We start from the raw sequence: 25034 nt of genomic DNA, 5'->3' as shown, positions 1-25034 counted from the left end.
CATCCATTACCAATCCTTCTTCTTCTTCTTTTTCTCCCCAAAACTCCCCCAGCACCTGGTTGTAGACTCTAGTTGTGAGTGCCTCTGGTTGTGCCATGTGGGACGCCGCCTCAGCATGGCCTGATGAGCGGTGTCAGATCCGCGCCCAGGATCCAAACCAGCGAAACCCTGGGCCGCCGAAGCGGAGCGCGCGAACTTAACCACTCGGCCACGGGGCAGGCCCCTGTGTTTACATTTTTAAAAAACTGGGTCAGTAAGGCCCCATATTCCTGGGCATGAGCTGCTTTATGTGTCACCAGCTTAATTATTAACAGTATACCCACTTTTACTCTCCCAAGTGTGTCAGTTTGAACCATCAATTATAGGTTGCCCTGTCTGTAAGGCCAGGGTTTGGAAGGTAAGCTTGGTGTGAACAGGGATGTTTTCGTCCACTAAATTATCCCAAATACTTGGTACAGAGCTTAGCCTGTAGTTAGTACTCCATAAAAGTTGAATTTATATAACTTTTTTTGGGGGGGAAGACTGGCCCTGAGCTAACATCTGTGCCCATCTTCCTCTACTTTACACATGGGACGCCTGGCACAGCATGGCTTGACAAGCGGTGCGTAGGTCCACACCCAGAACCTGAACCGGTGAGCCCCAGGCTGCCTAAGTGGACCACGGGAACTTAACCACTGCACCCCGGACCAGCCCCAGTGTACACATATCTTTTCGAATGACAAGTTAAAGGAAAACCTATGCAGATGTGGTAAAAATTGTGAAGAATTTACCCAAAACACTGCATGCATATACAGACACACTACAGCTGCACTGTCCAGTGTGGTGGCCACTGGCCTCTGTGGCCGTTGAGCCTTTGAAAAATGGCTGGTCCAAATTGAGATGTGCCGTGAGCATAAAACACACACTGGACTCCAAAGACTTGACAAAAAGCAGTGTCAAATACCTCATTAATAACTTTTTTTTTTTTTGAGGAAGATTAGCCCTGAGCTAACTACTGCCAATCCTCCCCTTTTTGCGGAGGAAGACTGGCCCTGAGCTAACATCCGTGCCCATCTTCCTCTACTCTATACATGAGATGCCTACCACAGCATGGCTTTTGCCAAGCGGGGCCATGTCCACAGCCGGGATCCGAACTGGTGAATCCCAGGCCGCTGAGAAGCGGAACATGCACGCTTAACTGCTGCGCCACTGGGCCAGCCCCTCATTAATAACTTTTATATAGATCATGCTGAAACAGTAATATTTTGGATACATTGGGTTCAATAAAATTCATCTCGTTTCTTTTTACTTTTCAATTGCTTTTTTTTTTACTCATTTGTATTTTGTGGGTTTTTGTTTTGTTTTTTTTGCTGAGGAAGATTTGCTCTGAGCTAACATCTGTGCCAATCTTCATCTAGTTTTTAGTATGTGGGTCACCAGCACAGCACAGCTGCTGACAGAGCAGTGTAAGTCTGTGCCCAGGGAGCCAAACCCAGGCCACTGAAGAAGAGCGCTCTGAACTTAACTACTAGGCTACCGGGGCTGGCTCGTATTTTTTTTCTTTTTCTTCTTTCTACTTTTTTTTTTAATGTGACCACTAGGCAAAATAAAATTAGGTGTGCAACTCTTTACATTTCTGTCAGATGGTAGGACATAAAAGTTAACTGAGATTCATGTACATAACTATGAGCAGGAAAGGGTTCTCATTTTCTCTCTTACCTGCTTCCAGAAGGATCGAATGAGGGTTTTGTAATTTTGAAAATAAAAACAAGAGAGATGTGCACCATGCAATGATAAATGAAGGACACTTAAATCAGTTGTCAGAGGTGCTAGGAATAACCAGTGTTGTCCTTAAGGGACCTGGGAGCATTTACCCTCCACTCCAGGGACATGTTTGTGTGGACTTGTCCACTTTTTAAAACAAACCAAAGGACAAAGAACAAAATGTTCCGAGGTTAGTTTTATTCCAAGAATTCCGCGAGCTCCGCCCAGACACCGCTGGTGGCCGCTCCACCCACAGCACCCACACACCACAGTACCATGCAGGTGCCCAGGGGCCATGGGAGCCCCGGTCCCCTGGCCAGTCAATGTGACTGAATCCGCCATCGAGGGCCAGCCTGGCTGCCCCCGAGTGGTCCCTCTGCGTCCTTACTCCTCGGGCGGGCAAGGAGCGGGCCTCAGTGCTCCTCAATCTCCAGCTTCCCGGGTCTGTACTCTGCACCTCTGTAGCTCCGTACTTCTCAGAGGGCATGGCCTGCAGCCCCCACTCAGAAAGGGGGCCTCTCCAGTCATGGGCTTCACTGTCCATGAGTCTCCAGATGGCCCCGGCCCAGAGCCCCTGCCTGGGCAGGGAGTGGCCACATGCTGAGCCAGATTCAGAGTCCTGTCCTCCAGGAGCCTGGGTCCAGGCCCCATAGAGGGGGCTAGGAGGCTGCGTCGGCTGCTGTGGGCTGGATCAGCATGGTGGTGGCCTGCAGCGGGTAGTAGCGGCCCCGCCAGGTCTTCCAGAAGATGCCCTTCTTGCGCTGCTGCCGTTGAAGAGGGATGGAGCGGAAGTACTGGCCATTAAGGTTGGAGTGGCCACAGGTGCCGAACCACCAGCCACCTGCCGGAGGTCGAGAAAAGGGAACACGGTCAGGCCAGGGGTCCTTGGGCCTCCACTGGGGCTTGGATGGGGATAAGGCCGGGTGTCGCACTTTACACTCTTGAGATGGGAGGACTTTGGCAGTGGTGGTCAAACTGGGTTCCGAGGAACCCCTGGTTGTGACAAAGGAAGGAGCCTTGGGGCTCTGGGCCCCCACTTCCTGGTAACCAGAGCTTTCACATCTGTGACTGCTTCTCGGCGCTTGCCACGTGGCAAACGTTTATTAAAGACTATGATGGTCATCCATTTCATCGACTTCTGTTAGACAGACCCATATGAAATTACCAATATTCCATCATTTTCTGACCCACCTTTCCTAGGTTTCACCTCAGGGCCCGGGCTCAGCCCCCAATTTCATTAGCACAAGGTGGGGTTTGTCTTGGTGGCTTTGCCATGTGCCTGCCACCATCCCACAAACGTCATCTCATTGAATTTTCATAATAATCCTATAGAGTGGGTGCTGTGGTTATTGTACTCATTTTAAAGATGGGAAAACTGAAGGTGGGAGAGATGAAGCCAGCTGCCCCAGGGCACACAGCAAATATGGAGATGAGACTAGGGAGCAGGGAAAGGATGGAATCCGGGCTTGAAGGCAGAGCAGTGGAGCAGAGAAGAGAGGCCCCCCCCCACCCCACCACCTGCCGCAGGACAGGACAGGGAGGGGCAGGGCTTGCTCACCCGAGAGGCTCTTGGCACAGTTCTTGTCCCTGCGGAGGTCGTGGTCCTGGTCCCAAGTGGAGAAGGGCAAGGAGAGGCCGTTGGGGGCGACAGTGGTGGCACCCAGTTCGCTGGCCACGGGCGCTGTGAGTTGCAGGCTGTACGCGGTGTCCTCGCCACCCAGGTGGACGGGGAACTGCAGGGACTCTGCGTTGCCCTCCCAGTCCTGCAGCTGCACGGCCAGGTGGCTGCTGCGGTCCCCCATGATGAGATGCACCTTCTCCAGGCCCAGCCAGAACTCGCCTACAGCCCAGAGGTGGACGGGTGAGAGGCGGCCACCTCCACCGCCCCCCCTCCCCCTGCGCCTCCGGCCCTCTGGAAACACTCACCTTGGGGGTCTCCGAAGCCAGCCTTGTAGGCTTCCCAGGGCTGGTTAAAGTCCACGGAGCCATCCCGGCGTCTCTGGATTACGGTCCAGCCTCCATCTGCCCGGAGAGGTACAATGTCACCAGGAGGACTCTACTCACAGGGGACCCCTGCTTCTCCATCTGCCTCCCAAACCCCAAACCGCCTCCAAGCCAAGGAAGGGCAATGCTCCTCTCACTCATCCCGGCAGGACTGAAGGAAAGTGGTCCAGGGAAGAACCACTGGGGGCTGGCCAGCAGGCAGGAGGGTCAGCCTAGACCCCTGTCCCAAGGACTCACCAGGGAAGGAAGGAGGGGAAACCTGGGGGGAGGGGGGACAGTGGGCTGCGTGTGACAGAAAGCAGGGCTCATGAAAGCTGGGGCTCCCTGGTGGGCCAGCACATCCTACCTGAGGTCATCTTGCAGTTAACCAGGAATGGGGGAGACCCCTGAGGCTGGATCTGGAACAGTCCACTTTGCCGCTCTCCCCCTTCGAACAGCTCCTGGCAGTCCCTGGGCAGCCCTGCAGGGCAGATAAAAGGGGTGGGGGTAGGCACTGAAGCAGAGAGCAGTCCCAGGGTCTCAGGAAATGGGCATGTCTGGGGGCTGGGCAGTGGGTGACAGGGACATGAGGGGACAATCCTGAGCTCATGATGCTCCCCCACTCCACTTACCTAAAGTTTTCCATGGCTCCCCATGGTGTTCCCCAGCATGGTCTACACGGTCCCCCAGGGCTGGCCGCTACACCCATCCTCCCTTCTCCCACACTGCATGGCCACCCTCTAGCCACACAGCCTTCCTTGTACCACACCTCCTGCCACCGGGACTTTGCACACGCTAGTCCGTCTGCCTGGGACCCTCTTCTCTCATGACTTTCTCAGCCTCATTCTAAAAATCCCAGCTTTTGGGGGCTGGCCCGGTGGCGCAGCGGTTAAGTTCACACGATCTGCTTCTCGGCAGCCTGGGGTTCGCCGGTTCAGATCCCTGGTGCGGCCATGGCACTGCTTGGCAAAAGCCATGTTGTGATAGGCATCCCACGTATAAAGTAGAGAAAGATGGGCACGGATGTCAGCTCAGGGCCAGTCTTCCTCAGCAAAAAGAGGAGGATTGGCAGCAGTTAGCTCAGGGCTAATCTTGCTCAAAAAAAAAGAAAAAGAAAAAAATCCCAGCTTTTGGAAAGAATGCTTTCCCCGACCCCTAGACCAGGCCAGACCTCCCAAAAGGGGTTTGAAGAATCCCCACTCCCCAGCACTGGGGTCATCTGTGGTCTCTCTCCCACACTCCCCACTGAAGAGGGCTCCAGAGGCCAGGGACAAAGAGCGGCTCTTTGCCCTGGCTCCAGCAACAGTGCCCAGGCTGATCTGCGGGCAGGTGTTTAAAAAACACGCCAGGAATAAATGATTGAAGAAGCTGAACCAGAAGGGGCAAGACACGAGCTGAGCCACGCAGGAGGGCTCCGCTTTGTCCCATGGAGGACGTGCATGGGGCCTAGGTGGGGCTTAGGGCACAGAGGCCCTGCCCGGGGTTCCAGGTATCAGCGGAGGAGGGACGGCTTGAGGAGGAAAGGAGGGAGGGTGGGAGGAGAGAGGAGGGAGGCTGGGAAAGTCCCCGCCCCCAGGCCAGCCGGGAAAGTAGGGGAAAGGTGGCCGGGGGAGGGGAGGGCCCAAGACGGGTGAGGGGGGGGCAGTGTGGCGGCACTGCGGGGGTGGGGGCGGGAACTGAGTGACTACAGACACTTTCCGGCCCCCCGGGCAGCTCCTCTTTCCCCCACTCTCCTCTCTTCCAATCAAGACAGGCGCGCGGCCAAAGCACCAATGTGGCTTCTATTAGCAGCAGCTGTTTGTCTCCAGCTCTGAACTTTCCCCTACTTGGCAGGGCTCAGCCCGCAGCCTGGGAGTCCCCACAGCGACGCCCCCCCGCCGCCACATTCCCAGGCGGACCTCTGCCTGCTGGCCCCGCCCCACAGCCGGGGAGGGTGGTGCGCTCGGGCGCGACGGACCCTTACTGGGTCCGAGGGGGGAGCCCTCAAGACTCGAAGGCTGGAAGCGAGTAACCCGCCGGAGGGTATGAGGCGGGGATCGAGCTTTCATCCCGTTGACTGCGGCCACAGATGCCCGGCCGAGTGACGGCGTAGGGGGGAGCACAGGGAAGCCAGCCAGGTCTGGGGCAGGGAGCTGAGCGCGTGTGCCAGACACACACACAGACACGCTGCCGTTGGAGATCTGGGGCGATTTGTGGCATACACGACAAAGGACCCAGAACTCACGGTGATGGCAAAGGCTCACTTTTTTCGGGGGTGGCGAACGGGAGGGAGGGTGATCAGGGACTCGGGGGCCAACAGAGGGGTGAGGGACTAGGTGTGCGGGTCAGAGATGCAAGAGCGAATGGTTTGTCTGGCCAGGGAGATGGGGGTTCCCTGCCCTAGCCGCCCCGCCCCCAACCACACTCCAAAAGACCTTGGGGGGGCTAAACCTCAGAAAATTCTCTCTTCATCTAGTGAGGACTCCAGGCTCCCTAGCTGGCACCCGTTTGTCCCCCTCGCGCCCTCCTAGAAGGTTCCAGCCTGCAGGAAGGTGGCCCTGAGCTGCACCACCCGCTTCCCCCCACCCCTGCAGCTCAAGTTCCTCTTGGACGCTCTCTCCCAACCCCTGCTCCAGGTACTGGCCCATAAGGCTTTGGGGGAAAGTCTGCTGGCTCTCCGGGAAAAGGGGGGTGGGCAGCTGGGCAGAGTGAGGGCTGAGAAGGGAGGAAGGGAGGTACCCACACCAGCCCTTCCCCAGAGCCCACAGGGACCCAAGGCCAGGGCCTCTCTCCTTTTCAGTAAGGCGGACCTGACAAGGGGGACAGGAATGGCAGGTGTATGTGTGTCTGTGGCACAGGGAACCTGCCAGAGGACAACGAATGTCTGGACACTCACTGTGCAGGCGGCTGATATTGTGCGCCGGGCCAACAAGCTGGGCCATCTTGGGTAGCCTCCTTCTCCCGGCAGACTTAGCCCCCCCATGGCCCAGGTGCATGGGGGCCAGGAGGTCCACCTGGGACAGGAAGGGAGGAGGTGGTCAGGTCTGGCTGGCTCAGGCTGCCCAACCTGCCCGGCTCCACGTCCAGAGCCCCACAGGTGCAGCTTCGACCTCCCTCCCGTCCTGGGGCAAGCAGCCGGCACCTGGCTCTGCAGATTCTGGATTCTCAGGCGCTGCTTCTCCAGATGCCGCTGCTGCTGGTTCACTTTCTGGAAGAGTTGCTCGATCCTGCTGTTCTGAGCCTTGAGCTGAGTCTGGGGAGGGCGTGAAAACCGTGGTGAGGACCCAGCCTTCTGCCACCAATCTCTCCACTCACCCACCCGTCGATCCTTTGAGGCCGGAGCAGGAGGACTCAAGGAACCCCGGATGCGGCCCCCTCCCCTAGGAGCGCACGTACCTGCAGGCTGCCGAGGGTCTCGGGGGCGGCCTCGCCGCGGGGGACCAGATTTGCCGGGGCGTGCGGGGGCGCGCTGGACACCCCAGGCTCCCTGCAAGCGGCCCCGCAGGCGCCCAGACGTCGCTCCAGCGCGTCCAGCTGCTCACGGGTGCGCTCCACGTGCTCGCGGAGCCCGTGGCCGAGCTGCAGGAGCCCGTGCGCCAGCACATTCATCTCGTCCCAGGACGCGAAGCGCGGCGACTCTGTGGGCGCCGCGCGGCCCTGCGCGCTCAGCAGCCCTGCGGTGGCGGCGCACAGCACCAGGGCTGCTCCGGCCGTCGGCGCACGGTGCATCCTTCCGTGGTGGCCTAGGCGCGGGGACGCGGGGGCTCGAGACGCGAGGGCTGGAGACACCGTGGTCCTGGCGCAGACGCGCTCGGGTGGAGAAGCCACAGGGAAGCCTCGGATCGCGGCTACTGGCCCTCTAAGTTTGGTGCGTCCGCGCGACGCCCCCGTTTATAAAGCGGGTGCGGAAGTGGGAGGGGGCGCCTGGGAGGCGGGGCGCGGGGAGTGCCGGGGGCGGGGCGTGCCGCCGGGGGGTGGGGTTCTGGCCCTGGAGGCCAGTTTGTGATGGGGGTGGGGGGCTCCCCGGGGGTGCAAAACTCTGGCTCCTCTCGCCAGGCCCTGATGTGGCTTCTCTGGCGACCATGGGAGACGTGACTCTTCTTCTCCCCACGGTCCCCTTCCCAGCGCCGGAATTCTGAGCCCCCCACCCTCCGCCACGCTGGGGGGGGGGTGGGGGAGGGTTAGGGGGAAGGGTGCTGGCCTCAGCGGGGCCCGGGCAGGCGGGTGACGTTCCTGACCCCCTCCCCAAGGCAGAAGCTGGCAGAGAGGGCGGGCGGAGGAATGAGAAAGGGCCCCCACGCGCTCAGTCCAGCAGGGTCGGGCAGGGAGCCGGCGACGTGCCTCAAACATCCCCGCCTCCAGGAGGCTCCCGGGAGCGTCCGAAGACCAGGCCGAGCCCCCGGGGACGTCTCCGGCTCCCACGCTCCTTCCGGCTCCGGGCTTCGTCATTGCAGATGTGTTTGTGGATTTCTTGAACATCCCTCATCCCGCCCCTACAACTGGGTGCCCTGGTGGCAGGACCCTGGTGTGTCGTGTTCTGTCTCCAGCTCGGGGCCTTGCTCCCCACCGCCCACTCTCTGTCCTCAGGGTCTGCGGTGTCAATCTTTGCCCGTATTAAAGCAGGAACCTCGGAATAGGAAGAGGGGATACATAGAAGGAAGCCCCCCCTTCATTAATTCATTCAACAAACAGTCCTCTCTTCTCCTCTATGGAATCCCAGACTGGTAGAGAGATCCCAACAGTCTGAGCCCAGCGTAGGGGCAGGGTTGAGACAAACCAAGCACTGAGTGAGGCTGTGGGGCTGGACCACGTCCATGCCACAAGGTTAAGCATTCATTCAACAAACTTTTGCCAAAGTCCACCCCCTCCATCCCCACCAATGCTCCTGTACCCTGTTAGGAAATTGAGGCTGGCATAGAAAACCCTCCTGCCAGGAAGAACCCGTGGCAGGTTGGCTCAGAGCTCCAGCGAGAAAAACAGAGTTGACTCAGCAGGGCTCGAAGCCAGCTCAGCCTCTGGAATCTGAAACTTCACGCCCCAGGACTGACGTGCAGGTCACCACTCGCACACTCGGCCGGGCCAGACGCCAGGATGGCAGATCCCAACAGCAGGGACAGGCAGATGGGGAGGGCAGGGAGGAAAACCTTGGTGAGGAGTACATCCAGACAGCTACCATCTGTCCTGGCAGCTGACCTCGCCACCCCCAGCCCCTGGCCTCCCTGGCTTCTTGCACAGAGAGAAATGATCAATTCCTTTCCCAAGCTGATGGCTTTCCCATGAGCCACTTCTCAGGGGCGTCTTCCTCCGTGCTGTGTTTCAGAGGGCGCAAAACAAGCCAGAAGCTCTTAGAGGCACCTGCTGTGAACAAGCTATAAAAGAATGTGTGAAAAGGCTGTGTCCAGCTGGCTCTGGATTTCGTCCTAAAAACTGCTCTGTGGAGCGTGTCCTCTGACCCGGCAAGGGCACAGCCACCCTGATCAGTTGTTTCTTGGGCACCTACTGTGTGCCAGTTACTGTGCTGGGGCCATAAGGGTGGGCAAGACATACCCCCTCTCATGGTCAGCTACTCTGGTCAAAGTGTGTAACATTAGAAGGGTGACATGTGGGCTAGAATCTCTCATCAGAAAAGGGAGCCATGAGGGGGCCGGCCAAGTGGCATAGCAGTTAAGTTTGTGCGTTCCATTTCGGCGACCCAGGGGTCGCCAGTTGGGATCCCAGGTGTGGACCTACACACTGCTCGTCAAGCCATGCTGTGGCAGCGTGCCACACATAAAGTAGAGGAAGATGGGCACGCTTGTTAGCTCAGGGCCAGTCTTCCTCAGCAAAAAAAAAAAGAGGAGAATTGGCAGCAAATGTTAGCTAAGGGCTGAAAAAAAAAAAAAAGGGAAGCCATGAAATTGGCTTTTTTTCGCTGTCTGTGGCAGCAGAATGAAGTCCCTGCCTCTGGGATATTTCCATGTGGGGCAAGACAGAGCCTCATCCACAGCATCTTTCCATCTGTATCTCTAGGATCTGGGTTACTGGGGCTCCTCAGTTGCTCTTTACTACCCTCCAATCATTGGTGCTTCTGGTGGGTGGGACGAGAGGAGCTGATCCACGAGCGGAGGGGCTGCTTATAGTAAAAATAGCAGTGAATACCTACTGTGCACTCCATATATGCCAGGCATTGTTCTAAAGTGATTATATATTCATTTAATCCTAATGGCAACTCCAAATGAGGTAGGTCTTGCTGTTATTCTATTTTAAAGATGAGGACACAAGGAAAGAGAGATCAAGTAGTAGTTGTCCAAGGTCTGCCAGTTATGGGGAGAGAGCTAGGATTTGAAATCAGGCTAGCTGACTCACAGCTGTGTCCTTAGCATCCATGAGATGCTTCCTTTATTCAAAACAGCTCAACGAGCCTTGCCTCTGGGAGTCACACCCTTGTGTCACTTCTCCCTACCATATTACCAAACGCGGATCGTTGAAATGATGGTGTGTAACTTCTGAGGTTAGGTCATTAAAACATGTGGCTTCTGCCTTGTTGTCTCTCTCTCTCTGTCTTTTGTGTGTGTGTGTGTGTGTGAGGAAGATTCGCCCTGAACTAACATCTGTCACCAATCTTCCTTTTTATTTTGCTTGAGGAAGATTCACCCTGAGCTAACATCTGTGCCGATCTTCCTCTGTTTTATACGTGGGTCGCTGCCTCAGCAGGGCTGAGGAGCCGTGTAGGTCTGCACCTGGGATCCGAACTGTGAACCTGGGCCACCAAAGTAGAGGGCGCCAAACTTAACCACTACGCCACGGGCCAGCCCCTGCCTTCTTCTTGATCAGATCCCTTGTTCTGGGAGAAGCTGACTGCCATGCTGTGAGGACGCTCAAGCAGCCTTTGAGAGAGATCCACATGGTGAGGAACTGAGGCCCCCACCCAACAACCCAACATCAGCTTGTCGGCCGCTGGAGGGAGCTATCCTGGAAGCACCTCCTCCAGCCCCCGTCAAGCTTTCGGATGAGGCAGCCTCGGATGACGTCTGTCAGCAACTTTCTGAGACCCTCAAGCCAGAACCACCCAGCTGAGCCGCTCCCACACTCCTGACCCATAGAAACTATGAGATAATAAATGTGTCTTGTTGTTCTGAGCCACTTGTTATGTAGCTAATACAATAAATAGCTAATACATTAGCCAACCCTTCCACAGTGCCCGCTCTGTGCCGGCACTATTTTAAGTATTTTACGTCCATTCATTCCCTTAGCATACCCTATGAGGTTGACGCAGGATGGCTTTAATCTCCTTTTTGAAGAAGAGTGTAGCATAAACCCTGACAGTTTTCTTTTTCTTTTTTGTGATGCAAGTACCTGACCTAAGCTTTGATTGCCGAGGCATCACTCTCAGATAAACACACGGCCGGCCGCACAACTAGATAAAGGGCCAGGCCGCCTCCCCATACCGAGCCTCCTTTGTTTCAGAGATATTGGCTGATTTCTGTAACTCACCATTTGGGTCACTTGTTTTTTCTCTCCCTGTGCTTTAAATTCCCTCTCTCGTGTTTTAAATTTACCAATAAAGAGTGACCCCACAAAACCCCAGGTCCACACCCTTGACCCCAATAAAAGCAGAACCCCAAGCCCGCACACTCTCTCTCTCTTTCTCCCTGTGACCTTGCTGTGTGGCCCCAGGCGTGCTGTGTAATTTCCAGGTCCTGTAAATAACAAACCTTTGTTTTTTCAAAGTTTCCTGATGGTCATTGCTGAAGAGCATATTGCGATCATAGTAAGAACCACAAAGGCTGGACCAACCACAACATCGGTTATTGGTAAGCTGAGAGAGGGCATAACAAAGAGGAAATTGAAACACAGAGAGGTCTGAGAGAGGAGATGTGAGGGGGATAAAGTTTTCCAGGAAGACTGGGACTAATTTTGGGCTTAAACCTACTCCAAGGGCCGGCCAAGTTGTGCAGCGGTTAAGTGTGCACATTCTGCTTTGGCAGCCTGGGGTTCACCGGTTTGGATCCCAGGTGTGGACATGGCACCGCCTGGCAAAAGCCATGCTGCGGTAGGCATCCCACATATAACGTAGAGGAAGATGAGCACGGATGTGAGCTCAGGGCCAGTCTTCCTCAGCAAAAAGAGGAGGATTGGCAGCAGATGTTAGCTCAGGGCTAATCTTCCTCAAAAAATAAAAAAAAATAAAAAATAAAAAAGCTATTTTAAAAAAAAAAGCCTGCCCCAACCGAGTTCTATTTTGAGTTCTGCCAGGGGCTGGCATTGAGTGCAGCTAATGCTGCCCCCACAAGTCACAATCCTGTTGCCTGCTCCAATTTGCACAGAAGCCAAGCTCCCTCCCCCAGCTCTCCTCTGGCACCCACCCCACCCCCACCCATGTTTTAGGCACAGACCCTGCACGATCCTACACTGGGCCCCACTGGCCAAACCCCACCTGAAGATATGCTTGGTTGGGCCTGCCCAGAATTTTGAACATCGGGAGATTTCTAATGGAAATCTAGATTTTCGGCTTCTCCTGCAAAATTGGAAGGTCCAACAGGAGTGGTCTGCAGTCCTGCTTGCTTGCAGTGGGCCAGAGCTGAGGGGAGCTGCCCACCTTGTCTGAAGCAAGCCCTCCTTCACCACCACTGCTCTGCTCTGCCTGTTGAAGATCCCTTAAGCCTCTGCTTGCTGCCTTCAAGCTGGTGTTTTCCTGCTGCCGGCACCAGCCTCTGGCCAGGTCAAGAGGGGCCTGTATTCTGACGCTGCCCCTTCTGCAGTGAACCCCTCACCAGGTGAGGAGTTGTGGGTGCTGGAGCCCACACATTGTCTGCTAGATCGTGGGTACAGAATTTCCATTTGGGGTGATGAAAAAGTTCTGGAACTAGGTAGTGGTGGTGGTGTCCAATATCATGAATGTACTTCACACCACTGAATTGTCTACTTTAAAATGGCTAATATGGCCCACTTTTTTTTTCGTTGTAAGGAAGATTGGCCCTGAGCTAACATATGTTGCCAATCTTCCTCTTTTTGCTGGAAGAAGATTGTTGCTGAGCTGACATCTGTGCCAATCCTCCCCTATTTTATGTGGGACGCTGGCTTAACGAACAGTGCTAGGTCCACACCCAGGATCCGAACCTGTGAACTCTGGGCTGCTGAAGAGGAGTGTGTGAACTTAACCACTACGCCACTGAGCCGGCCCTGCTCCACTTCTTATATGTATTTTACCACAATTAAAAAATCTGACAGAAAAAAATCTCGGTAAAACAAAAAAGAACTAATAAATTTGAACCTAGCTTTCCATATCGTTTTGAAGGTCTATTTACTAAAGCGGAAGGATAGGGCGTACTTTATTATTTTACCGCGGTTAGTTAGCGCATTGGTTTTCTATTGCTGTGTAACAAACATTCTCAAAACGTCGGGGTTCAAAGCCACATGCAGTGGACTCGGCTGGGTGACTTTTTTCCCCAGGGGTCACTCGTGCAACTGCAGCCTCCTGGAGCTCAGCTGGGGAGGCGTGGTCCCAGGTGGACCTTTAGATGTCTCGTGGCTTGCTGGGGCTGTAAGCTGGGACCCCTCAGTTCTCTTCCATGTGTCCTCTCCAGCAGGATGGCCTGAGTTTCTTACATGGCGATGGCAGTGTTTCAAGATGACGAGCCCCAAGACCCAAGATGTATCAGCTTCTGCTTGTGTCACATGGGCTGACATCCCAATAGCCAAAGCTACGCAAGAGCAGGGACGTCATTCAGCATGAAGCATTGGGGGCCACTGAGGCACAGCCTGTCACAGTCAGCTTGACGTAGAACTTTAAATATTTGGACGTATAGCCCTGCAAATATGGGGATGGGCCTCTCTGCCTCAGGGACTCAGTGCAAATCAGGATCCCATCATGGAGGTCAGACCCAGCACAGACTCACTTCATGCATTCTGCAAACATTGCTAAAGCACCTACTGTGCACCAGGCTGTATGCCCACACTGGGGACACAGCCCCGAGCAGGCAGACGTGGTCCTGTGCTCAAGAACTCGCAGGCCACTGGGGAGACCACGGCACTGGGATGAATTATCTACATGGAGTTGAGCTGCAGTTAAGATCATGTCAGGGGACATTTTGTAGACATTTAATTAAACATTTATTAACTTTGCTATTGCAGGGTTTTTTCATTTCCAAATTTGCGAAAAGATATGGTTTGTTTTCAAGTCTTAAACTTTTTTTTTTGAGGAAGATTAGCCCTGAGCTAACTACTGCCAGTCCTCCTTTTTTTGCTGAGGAAGACTGGCCCTGAGCTAACATCCATGCCCATCTTCCTCTGCTTTATATGTGGGACACCTACCACAGCATGGCTTTTCCCAAGCAGTGCCATGTCCGCACCCCGGATCCAAACCGGCGAACCCCGGGCCGCCGAGAAGTGGAACGTGCTCACTCAACCACTGCGCCACCAGGCCGGCCCCTCAAACATTTTTGTAGGGGCTTGAAAATGGCTCACACTGTCGACCCTTTGTGGAAAACCTTGCCCGGGGGAGACAGACCATTAAGCCTGCGATTTCTTCCTTTCTTTTTTTTATTTTTAATTTTGAAATTATTTCAATTTACAGAAATATTGCAAGAAGAATACAGACATCTTGTATACTCTTCATAGAGACCCATCAATTGTTACCTTGTTTCTCAGCTTTATCATTCTCTCTCTCTGTATATACATATATATGATGTGCATAGCTGTATCACATGCATCTATAGAAAGAGACATACATAATATATATAAAAAATATAGCCATGTATATGTGTATATAACATACACACAAATATATTGAGATATACATCAAACATTACAAAGAGAAACATATGTATAATACACATATTTACATGTAGAGAGACACATATGTATAGTAAACATACAAAGGCATATATAATACACATATATGCAGCACTATACGTAACACACATAAGACATACATAAAACACATATATACAGAAATAGACATAACACAGAGACATATATAACACACATGCACACAGAAACACGCATGACACAGAGGCGTGTATACAACACACATGCACACAGAAACACGCATAACACAGAGACATATATAACACACATGCACACAGAAACACGCATGACACAGAGGCGTATATATAACACACATGCACACAGAAACACGCATGACACAGAGGCATATATAACACACATGCACACAGAAACACACATGACACAGAGGCATATATATAACACACATGCACACAGAAACACACATGACACAGAGGCATATATATAACACACATGCACACAGAAACACGCATGACACAGAGGCATATATAACACACATGCACACAGAAACACGCATGACACAGAGGCATATATATAACACACATGCACACAGAAACACACATGACACAGAGGCGTGTATATAACACACATGCACACAGAAACACGCATGACACAGAGGCATATATAACACACATGCACACAGAAACACGCACGACACAGAGGCGTGTATATAACACACATGCACACAGAAACACGCACGACACAGAGGCGTGTATATAACACACATGCACACAGAAACACACATGACACAGAGGCATATATATAACACACATGCACACAGAAACACGCATGACACAGAGGCATATATAACACACATGCACACAGAAACACGCATGACACAGAGGCATATATAACACACATGCACACAGAAACACGCACGACACAGAGGCGTGTATATAACACACATGCACACAGAAACATACATCATACACATAGAGACGTATATATAACACATATATACAACCCACGCAGAGACATATTTAACACACCATATACAGAAATAAATACACTGTACACACATGTATGTAGAGGCATGTTAACACACATGGAGAGAGACATACACATACAATATACACAAATTCCATATACATATGGAGAGAGCCACATTTCTGTGTGGAGAGACACACGTATACACACACATGCACATATGTAATACACACAGATACAGGCACACAGATTCTACAACACGCACACACTTAGAGAAAGAGTGATAATAACACACACAGACACGCACGTGTTATTTTTCCCGAACCATTCAAGGGTGTGTCGCAGGTGTGTTGACAGCCTCTGCACTTGACTAAGAACGAGGACACCCTCTTACGTAACCGCAGTTCAGTTAGCCGCTCCGGGAACTTCGGCCCTGACATAACACAGTTATCTAATCTACAGTTCATATTCCACTTTCGTCAGTTGTGCCCATCATGTCCTTTATAGCTGTGTTTTTCCCTATCGGGATCGCATCCAGGACCACAGGTTGTGTTTTGACGTTGTCTCTTCGGTCCCCCTAAACTTGGACCGGTTCCTCTTTGTCTTTCACGGCACCCACATTTTTTTTTTTTTCTTGAGGAAGATTAGCCCTGAGCTAACATCTGCCGCCAATCCTCCTCTTTTTTTTGCTGAGGAAGACTGGCCCTGAGCTAACATCTGTGCCCACCTTCCTCTACTTTATATGTGGGACGCCTACCACAGCATGGCTTGCAAGCGGTGCCATGTCCACACCTGGGATCCAAACCATCGAACCTCAGGCCGCCGAAGCGGAACGTGTGCACTTAATCGCTGCACCACCGGGCTGGCCCCAACATCCACATTTTTGACGTGTGCACTTCAAAGTTGCAGAACGTCCCCCCTTTGCCTCTGCCTGCTGCTTCTTCCCGGTTGTGCACCTGGGGGCTGTGCTACTGTGTCCTTTTGCATGCAAGATATCAGGAGGCACATGATGCCAGTCTGTCCTTCTTAGCACTGTTAATTCTGATTATTTTAGCCATTTGACTTTAATACGGGATGTTTGGTGCTGTAGTGGGGGAAGCACGGGGACCCAGAAGAGCCCGGAGCAGGAACCAATGGCATCATCCCGTCAGGCAAGTCTTCTTGGGGTCGGGGTCCTGAGGCTGAAGCATGCTAAGATTATCCAGACAGAGGGGGTAAAGAAAGGGTAACGCGGGTTGAGGGAAGAGCCTGGAAAATGCACGAAAGGCGGGGACTTGTGCCCTAGTCTCCCCAGACGAGCCCAGAGGAGCATTGAGGCCATGTATGCAGACATCCCAACGGAAGCTGCTGAGCCTCTGTCCAGGGGGTGGCCCCCAACATCCCCGGCACTGACCATGCCCTTTCCTGCAAGCCTCTGGTCACAGACAGGTCACCAAGAAAGATCAGCTTTCCTGCAGGGGCCTCAGAGGCTCGGGGCAGAGAGAATGACTCAGATTCTGGGCTGGGACCCCAGAAAGGAATGGAGCAGCCTCCATCCAAGGCACCCTCCCTCTCTCCACTCCGCCTCTCAGTCCGCCCAGCCTGGGAGCTTGTGCGGGCGCGAGCCTGGCGGCCTTTGTGCCCCAGGGTGCAAGTCTGGAACTCACTCAGGAAACAATAATAGCTATAACCGTGCACGTGGATGTAGCACTCACCTTCATGCCATCAGGCACGTGCGGAGTCCATCCGCGTCATCCTCAAGCCAGTCCTCTTCTCCCTTTTGGAGTGATGGGGAAACTGAGGTTCCCACGTGTTCAGACACTGGGCCGAGTTTCACAGCTTGGAAGAGCCAAGATTTGGACCCAGTTCTTCCCAGTTCCAAACCACTGAATCTTTTTTTTTTTTTCAATCTTGTCTTTTTCTGTAATTTACAGTTTTGAATGGGTAACGCATTTACGTGGCGCCAAACCCAAAATGTCAAAAAGGCATAGCTGAAGAAGGGTCCCTTCCCTAGTCATGCATCTACACCAAACTTAGTTCAAGCATGTTCATCCAGGTTTATTCATCGTCATCTCTGAGGGGTTTTGTGTGTTTAAACATTGTCATTTTATTTTTTTTATTTTTAGTGAAGAAGATTGGCCCTGAGCTAACATCTGTTGCCCATCCTCCCCTACTTTGTACGTGGGATGCCACCGCAGCATGGCTTGCCAAGTCGTATGTAGGTCGGCACCCGAGATCTGAACCCGCAAACCCCAGGCTGCCGAAGTGGAGCATGTGAACCCAATCGCCCTGCCATGGGGCTGGCCCCCTAAACATTGTCATTTTAAAAATTGTTATGAGGGGCTGGCCCGGTGGCATAAGTGGTTAAGCTCATGCACTCCCCTTTGGCAGCCCAGGGTTCACTGGTTCGGATCCTGGGTGTGGACCTACACACTGCTCATCAAGCCATGCTGTGGCGACGTCTCATATAGAAGAACCAGAAGGACTTGCAACTGTGATTTACAACTACGTACTGGGGCTTTGGGGAGAAAAAGGAAAAAAAGTAAAATAAAAATTATCATGATTAGGGGCCAGCCCGGTAGCACAGCGGTTAAATTCGCATGTCCCGCTTCAGTGGCCCGGGTTTTGCTGGTTCGGATCCCGGGTGCAGACCTACACACTGCTCGGGAAGCCATGCCATGGCAGGCGTCCCACGTATAAAGAAGAGGAAGATGGGCACAGATGTTAGCTCAGGGCCAGTCTTCCTCAGCAAAAAGAGGAGGATTGGCAGGGCCAATCTTCCTCAAAAAAAAAAAATTGTAATAGACTAAATGTTTGTGCCCCCCTAAAATTCACATGTTGGAGCCCTAATGCCACCCCTCCCCCCCAATGTGACGGTTTTTGGAGACCGGGCCTCTGAGAGGTAATTAGGTCATGAGGGTGTGGCCCCCATGATGGGACTGGTGCCTTCATAAAAAGAGACAGGAGAGAGCTTGCCTTCTGTCTCCATCCCGTGGGGATGCAGCGAGAAGCTGGCGTCTGTGAGCCGCGAAGAGAATTCTCCCCTGGAAGCGACCCTGCCAGTGCTTTGATCTTGGCCTTCCCGGCCTCCAGAACGGTGAGAAATAAATGTTTTGTTTTTTGAACCACCCAGCCTGGGGTATCTTGTGACAGCAGCAGGGCTGACCGGTACCAAAATGGTGGGGAAAATGTTAGCAGTGTGTTGAAGTCTGATTGACAGACACCACTGTCCTTATTTCAAGGGCACAATTGAGTCAACTTGACTTACGTACCCACCTGTGAAACCATCACCATAATCAAAGTAAAGGACATACTTCCTATGCCCCAAAGCTTCCTTGTGCCTCTTCAGAACCCCTCCCACTGCCTCTCCCTGCCTTGACCTACTTTCTATCACTACAGGGTAGCCTGCATTTTCTAGAATTTTCTACCAATGGAATCACATCGAGTGGACCCTTTTGTGTCTGGTTCCTTTCACCCAGCATGATTGCTCTGAGATTCCTCTCTGTGGGAGTGTGTATCCATTGTATATTTATTTTTGTTGCTGATATGGATAAACCACCATTTCTTTATCCATTGATCTGTTGAAGGACATTCTGGTTGTTTCCAGTCTTTGGGTATGACAAAGAAATAAAGCTGCTATGGACATTCGTGGACAAATTTTTGAATGAATAATGCTTTCATTTCTCTTGGGGGGAAATTTTTTTTTAAGTTTTTATTTTAACCGTTTTTACTGGAAAGCTCTCAACTTTCCTCATTTCTTTCCTTTTTTTTTTTTTTTGGAGGAAGATTAGCTCTGAGCTAACATCGGCTGCCAATCCTCCACTTTTTGCTGAGGAAGACTGGCCCTGAGCTAACATCCGTGCCCATCTTCCTCTCCTTTCTATGTGGGACGCCTACCACAGCATGGCCTGCCAAGCAGTGCCATGTCCACACCCGGGATCCGAACCCGTGAACCCCAGGCTGCTGAAGCTGAATGTGTGCACTTAACTGCTGAGTCACTGGGCCGGCCTGGAAGGGGATGAATTTTTAAAAATTTTAGAATTGAATTTCAATCTCTCCAGCGCTCTTTTCTTGTCTGCCCAGTTCCCCCACACACACCCACCATCAATAGTTCCTTTTTTATCCTTCTTGCATTTACTTATACAGATATAAGTAATATACCCCCATCTTTTTACACTGAAGATTAGTGTATTCTAAGCAGTGTTTGCATCTTTTTTCATTTGACCTAAATCTCAGAGGTCTTCTCAGCCCGTGGAAGCGTCCTCATTTTTCATAGCTGTATAGTATTCCACTGTATGTTTGTACTCTAATTTATTTAACCTGGTCCCTATTAGGAATCTGTATTGTCCCTAATCTTTGGCTACAATTAACCATACAGCGCTGAATAATCTTGCAGACCGTCATTTTGTACCTGTGCAAATATACCTGAAGGGTAAGTTTCCCAAAGCAGAATTAGTGGGTCAATGAGGACATATATTAGTAATTTTGATGGATGTTACCAGATTGCCCTCCACAGACTTGAGCAACATACACTGGCACCAACGATGCATAAAACATTATTTTCCCACGGCATTGCCAATAAATTGTTTTATTGGATTTTTGCCAATCTGATAAGTGGCATCTCACACAGTTTTGATTTTCATCGGTCTCAGTACAAGATCCTCCTTTCAAAAGTTTGACAGCCTTTTGTTTCCTTTGTCTTTTGTTTGAAATTGCTACGTTGTTCTTTTTCTTATTGATTCCCAGGAGCTCTTTATTAGGCAGCTGAGGTCTTTGTGGTGTGAATTGCAAACTTTTTCTTCCGTTTGTCATTTGTCTCTGACTCTGCTCTGCCTTTTTTTTTGCCATCCAGAAGTTGTGTGTGTGTGTGTGTGTGTGCGTGCGCGCATGTGCGCAGAGAGAGCAAACCTTAAATTCTTAGGGTTCCTGGGTTTTAAGTCACAGAAAGTCCTTTCTCCCCGAAGGTTACAAAGGGGTTCTCACATTTTTTTTCTCACAGAACATTTACAGTTTTATTTTCAGGGTTAATTATTCATTTTAAATCGCAATGTCTTCAGGAACCAGCGATACCACGTCCGCAGCCAATGACTTGTTGTGACAATGACTAATACTTCGGAAACAACCTCGATGTCCCAACACAAGGGCAGGGCCACGGAGTGCAACACACTTGCAAGTTGCAAACCATTTTAAGGAAGTGGGCTGGGAGAGCAGACAGGGTGTGTTCAGTAAGAAATCCGGAAATCCAAACTCCGTATCCGGGGTATTCCAATTTTTCTTCTGAAACGTGTTTCTGAGAAAAGAAGCTGGTGAGAGACACGTCGATGGGTGGCTGAGCTCAGGCAGGGTTTCTGTGGGCAGATTCCTTCCTTCATTAGATATCTGTTGGGCCGGCCCGTGGTGTAGCGGTTAAGTGCGCATGCTCCGCTCCTCCCGCCGCCCCGCGTTCACCGGTTCGGATCCCGGGTGCAGACATGGCACTGCTTTGCAAGCCGTGCTGTGTTAGGCGTCCCACATATAAAGTAGAGGAAGATGGGCACGGATGTTAGCTCAGGGCCAGTCTTCCTCAGCAAAAAGAGGAGGATTGGCAGCAGGTGTTAGCTCAGGGCTAATCTTCCTCAAAAAAAAAAAAGATATCTTGAACCTAATATGATGAAAGAGAGGCAGTTACTCACCTTTTAGTGGAAGGACACATCTCCACTGACGAAGTTGCCTTGCTGAAAAATCAAATCTGATGCTGAAGAGATGCCTAGAGTGTTCCACGTCCAAAAGTTTTCCAAAATAGTAGCTATGAGTCACCTGTGACTGATAAATACTAGAAAAGTGGCCAGTACGAATGGAGATGCACTGCAAATGTACACTACACACTGGATTTTGAAGACTCAGCAAGAGGGAACAAAAAGAATGTAAAATAACTAATTTATTATTGGTTGCATGTTGAAATAATCAAACTGTGGATGCCTTGGGCTCACATTAAATGATGAAAATACATTCCTTTTTACCCTTTAAAATTAAAGTGGCTACTAGAAAATTTAAAGTGAGGCACCTAACTTGGGTCTGTGGCTCACGTTATGTTTTTATTTCGACAGCTCTGGTCTGGATCTATCTGCCAAGTTTTACAAAACACAGAGAACATGGGGACACCACAAATGACACCTCGGGGCGCAGTCCGCTGTATCCAAACCATGGGAGATGCTCCAGGACAAATCTGTTTTCTTTAACAAATAAATTTGGAAAAAAAAGTGAGAATTTTTAAATCAAAAGAGACTTGAAAAACATTTCAACCAAGTGCAATGGATGGATATTTCGAAATCCTGATTCAAATCATCCCTGAAAACATAAACTAAAATGCAGCAGAACAGATTATAACGTTTATGAAACAAGTAAAAACTTCAACTCTCACTGGACGTTTGATGATACGAAGTTTTTAAAGCATAATAATGCTATTATGGGTATTTTTGAAAGACGTTGTCCTTCTCTCCTAGAAGGTAAAACCAGGTATGTATAGGCGATGGGACGTCTGGTATTTGCTTCAAAATAACCCAGTTAAGGAGGAAGTGGGGACACCGGAGACAAGACTGAGTTGACAATTGGTGTTCACATTGTACAATCTTTTTTTTCATTGTGGGAAAATATACATAATATAAAATTTACCATCTTAACCCTTTTCAAGTGGACAGTTTAGTGGCACTAAATACACTTCCCTACCTTTTTTTGTTTGTTTGTTTAAAATCCTTCCAAACAACAGGTGAACAGAAGTATTTTGAGTAGACAAATGGACTTCAAAGCACAATATGTTGGCAGATGTAACAGTGAGTTCCCAGGAGGGCACGTGCAGCCATTTTTATTTCTCACTTTAGTTTCTTAATTGTTTATAATGAATATGCTAGTTTTTAGAGATTATTTGTGTAGCAATAAGAAAAAGCTAGACATGGCTTTTCTTTTTTTTTTATTCTCCCAGGAGGAAAATTCCTCCACAGGTGTCCCGCGGACTAGCGCGGAGGAGGAGCGCCCCCTGGCGGCGGCTCTTGCTCCTTCGGTTCCCGCTGTTCCCCCCGGGAGGCAGGGCAGGTGGCTGCTGAGCCTGAGGGCGGAGCAGGCGAGGAGCAAAGGGGAGATGCGACGATGATGAGTAGCAACTTTCTTCCTCCTCCTCCTCCCATTTCCTTCTCCTTTCAGGCCAGTTTATTTATGTAACAGCAATTCATTCATCAAACATTGATGGAGCATCTACTGTGTGCCAGGCCCTGTTCCAAGCGCTGGGGACAAAAGTCATTGCTCTAATGGAGCTGACGCAATGACTGTGTGAGAGACACAATAAACAAGCAAAGAAAATATATAGCACTTTACATGGGGATAAGCACTAAAGGGAAAAATAAGTCCCAGGAGGGAGATATAGAATAAGGGTGATGCTTGTAATTTTCAATAGAATGGTCAGGAATGGTCTCATGGAGAAGGGGGTGTATGAGCAGTGAAGTGAAGGAGGTGAAGGGGTAAGCCACGCAGAAATCTAGGGGGAAAACATTCTAGGCAGAGGGAATAGCCAGTGCAAAGGCCCTGAGGCAGAAACATGCCTGATGTGTTTAAGGAATATTAAGAAGGCCCATGGCGGGGCCAGCCCAGTAGCATAGTGGTTAAACTCGCATGCTCCACTTCAGCAGCCCAGGGTTTGCAGGTTCAGATCCTGGACGCGGACCTACACGCCACTCATCAAGCCATGCTGTGGTGACACCCCACATACAAAATAGAGGAAGACGGGCACAGATGTTAGCTCAGCAACAATCTTCCTCACCAAAGGGAAAAAAAAAAGAAGGCCCAAGGAGGGAAGGAGAGGGAGGGAGAGACAGAGAACAATAAGGAAGTGTGGCAACATGTTAGCATTTGGGGAATTTGGGTAATGAATATATATACACACACACTTACACACATATACCAAATACGTCTGTCTCTGTGTATATACACATACACACATCTATATAGAGAGAGGTAGATACAGATACACGTTGTTTTCTTTTAATCTTCTGAGAACCAATCCCAGACATGACTCCTTCTTATTCCTCAGTTTATATTTTCTGAGAAAAGGGACATTCTCCTGCAGATGGCTTCTCTACCATGTCACTGTTGATATTTGGGCTGGATAATTCTTTGCCGCAGGGTGCTGTCCTGTGCATGACAGGATTTCAGCATCCCTGGCCTCCACCCACTAGATGTCACTAACACACATGCGCACACTCCTGGGCGTGACACCCAAAAATGTCTTCAGACACTGCCCAGTGTCCCCTGGATGACAGAACTGCCCCCAGTGGAGAACTGTTGCTTATACAACCATAGTATAATGGTCACAATCAGAAAATTTAATATTGAAATAATATTGCTATCTAAACCAGAGACCTGGGGCTGGCCCGGTGGCACAGTGGATAAGTTCCCACATTCCGCTTCGGTGGCCCGGGGTTCGCCAGTTCAGATCCCGGGTGCGGATATGGCACTGCTTGGCATGCCGTGCTGTGGCAGGTGTCCCACATATAAAGTAGAGGAAGATGGGCATGGATGTTAGCTCAGGGCCAGTCTTCCTCAGCAAAAAACCCCCCAAAAAGAAAAAAAAAATCTATGTTCACTGGTTAAGTCCCTATCTGTTTCTCTTCTGTAAAGTTAGTTACAATTCTCTTCTTTGTAATTAACATGTATCTTATGGGCAGATACATTGAAGCTACATAAATATCCTGTTTTTCATGAAACTTTCACCAACTAATTGCAGCTTCTTTTGAGGATTCTTGTCTGAATCAATTGTCCTGATGGATTGCTTTTAATAATGGCTTTAAATGAATACAGAATAAGGACAAAAGCCTGCTTTAAACCTTTTGTTAAGGTGTCAGGAGTAACAATGAAACGCACATTCATGTAACTTCCGACCAGGCTAAGAAAGAGAGACGGTAGGACATGTGAAACCCCAGCACAGCTCCTGCCGGGGGATAGATATAAATGTTCGGGGCCGGCCCAGTGGCATAGTGATTAAGTTCACACACTCTGCTTCGGCATCCTGGGGTTTGCTGGTTCGGATCCCCGGCACAGACCTATGCGCCGCTCATCAAGCCACGCTGTGGAGGTGTCCTACACACAAAAAATAGAGGAAGATGGGCACAGATGTTAGCTCAGGGCCAGTCTTCCTCACCAAAATAAATAAATAAATAAAAGGTTCAAGCTGGGGGTTGGGGGAAGGAGGGCGACAGGGAGGCCCCGGATGGTGGGGTCTTGGATTAACTGGACGTGGAGAAGGGAATGAATTCCAGAATAGTTGGTGAAACTAACAGGATGTGGACCAGCTGGATCTGGATCCTGGGGAAGAGGGTGCAGGATGAGGTTGGGGACTGGATGTAGGGAGGTGCTGTCCTTTGAAGCCCCCGACCGGGCAGTGAGCCCTCAGGGCTGGGAGTGCGAGCACTCGGGGCAGGCACAGCCTCTCCGGGGCCGCTGGGCATTCCAGGCCAGGGCGAGGGCTGCTCCAGAATTCCCAGGAGGCCCTTGAACTGGCCAAGGGGCCGAGAGTGGCTCCTGAGGGCTTCTTGTGCGTCCTGGAGTGGCCAGGAGCCTCCTCCTCTTGTCCTCTGGCTCGAGCCTCAACCTGGGACAGGGTGGGACAGAGA

At 51.1% G+C, this 25034-nt stretch overlaps 2 protein-coding genes and 1 long non-coding RNA gene across 8 annotated transcripts in view; 1 reads left to right on the top strand and 2 right to left on the bottom strand.

The window, feature by feature from the left end:
* Positions 1-25034, bottom strand: part of HNRNPM (heterogeneous nuclear ribonucleoprotein M) — a 103468-nt gene that overhangs the window by 78297 nt on the left and 137 nt on the right. The window lies entirely within an intron of this gene.
* Positions 1922-7605, bottom strand: ANGPTL4 (angiopoietin like 4). The gene is made up of 7 exons (XM_014861952.3): positions 7102-7605; positions 6848-6958; positions 6602-6719; positions 4094-4207; positions 3670-3765; positions 3302-3583; positions 1922-2584 (listed from the first exon to the last, which is right to left on the bottom strand). The coding sequence occupies exons 1-7, from the start codon at positions 7432-7434 to the stop codon at positions 2403-2405; spliced, it is 1236 nt and encodes a 411-aa protein (XP_014717438.2). The 5' UTR covers positions 7435-7605; the 3' UTR covers positions 1922-2402.
* On the top strand, positions 7436-13820 carry LOC106844492 (uncharacterized). The gene is made up of 4 exons (XR_011496124.1): positions 7436-7573; positions 10399-10591; positions 11416-11498; positions 13272-13820. It is a non-coding gene; the product is annotated as an uncharacterized lncRNA (long non-coding RNA).

Source organism: Equus asinus, chromosome 20, assembly GCF_041296235.1.
Source record: "Equus asinus isolate D_3611 breed Donkey chromosome 20, EquAss-T2T_v2, whole genome shotgun sequence".
Classification (NCBI taxonomy): Eukaryota; Metazoa; Chordata; class Mammalia; order Perissodactyla; family Equidae; genus Equus; species Equus asinus.
This window is presented reverse-complemented; position numbering and strand designations above follow the sequence as displayed.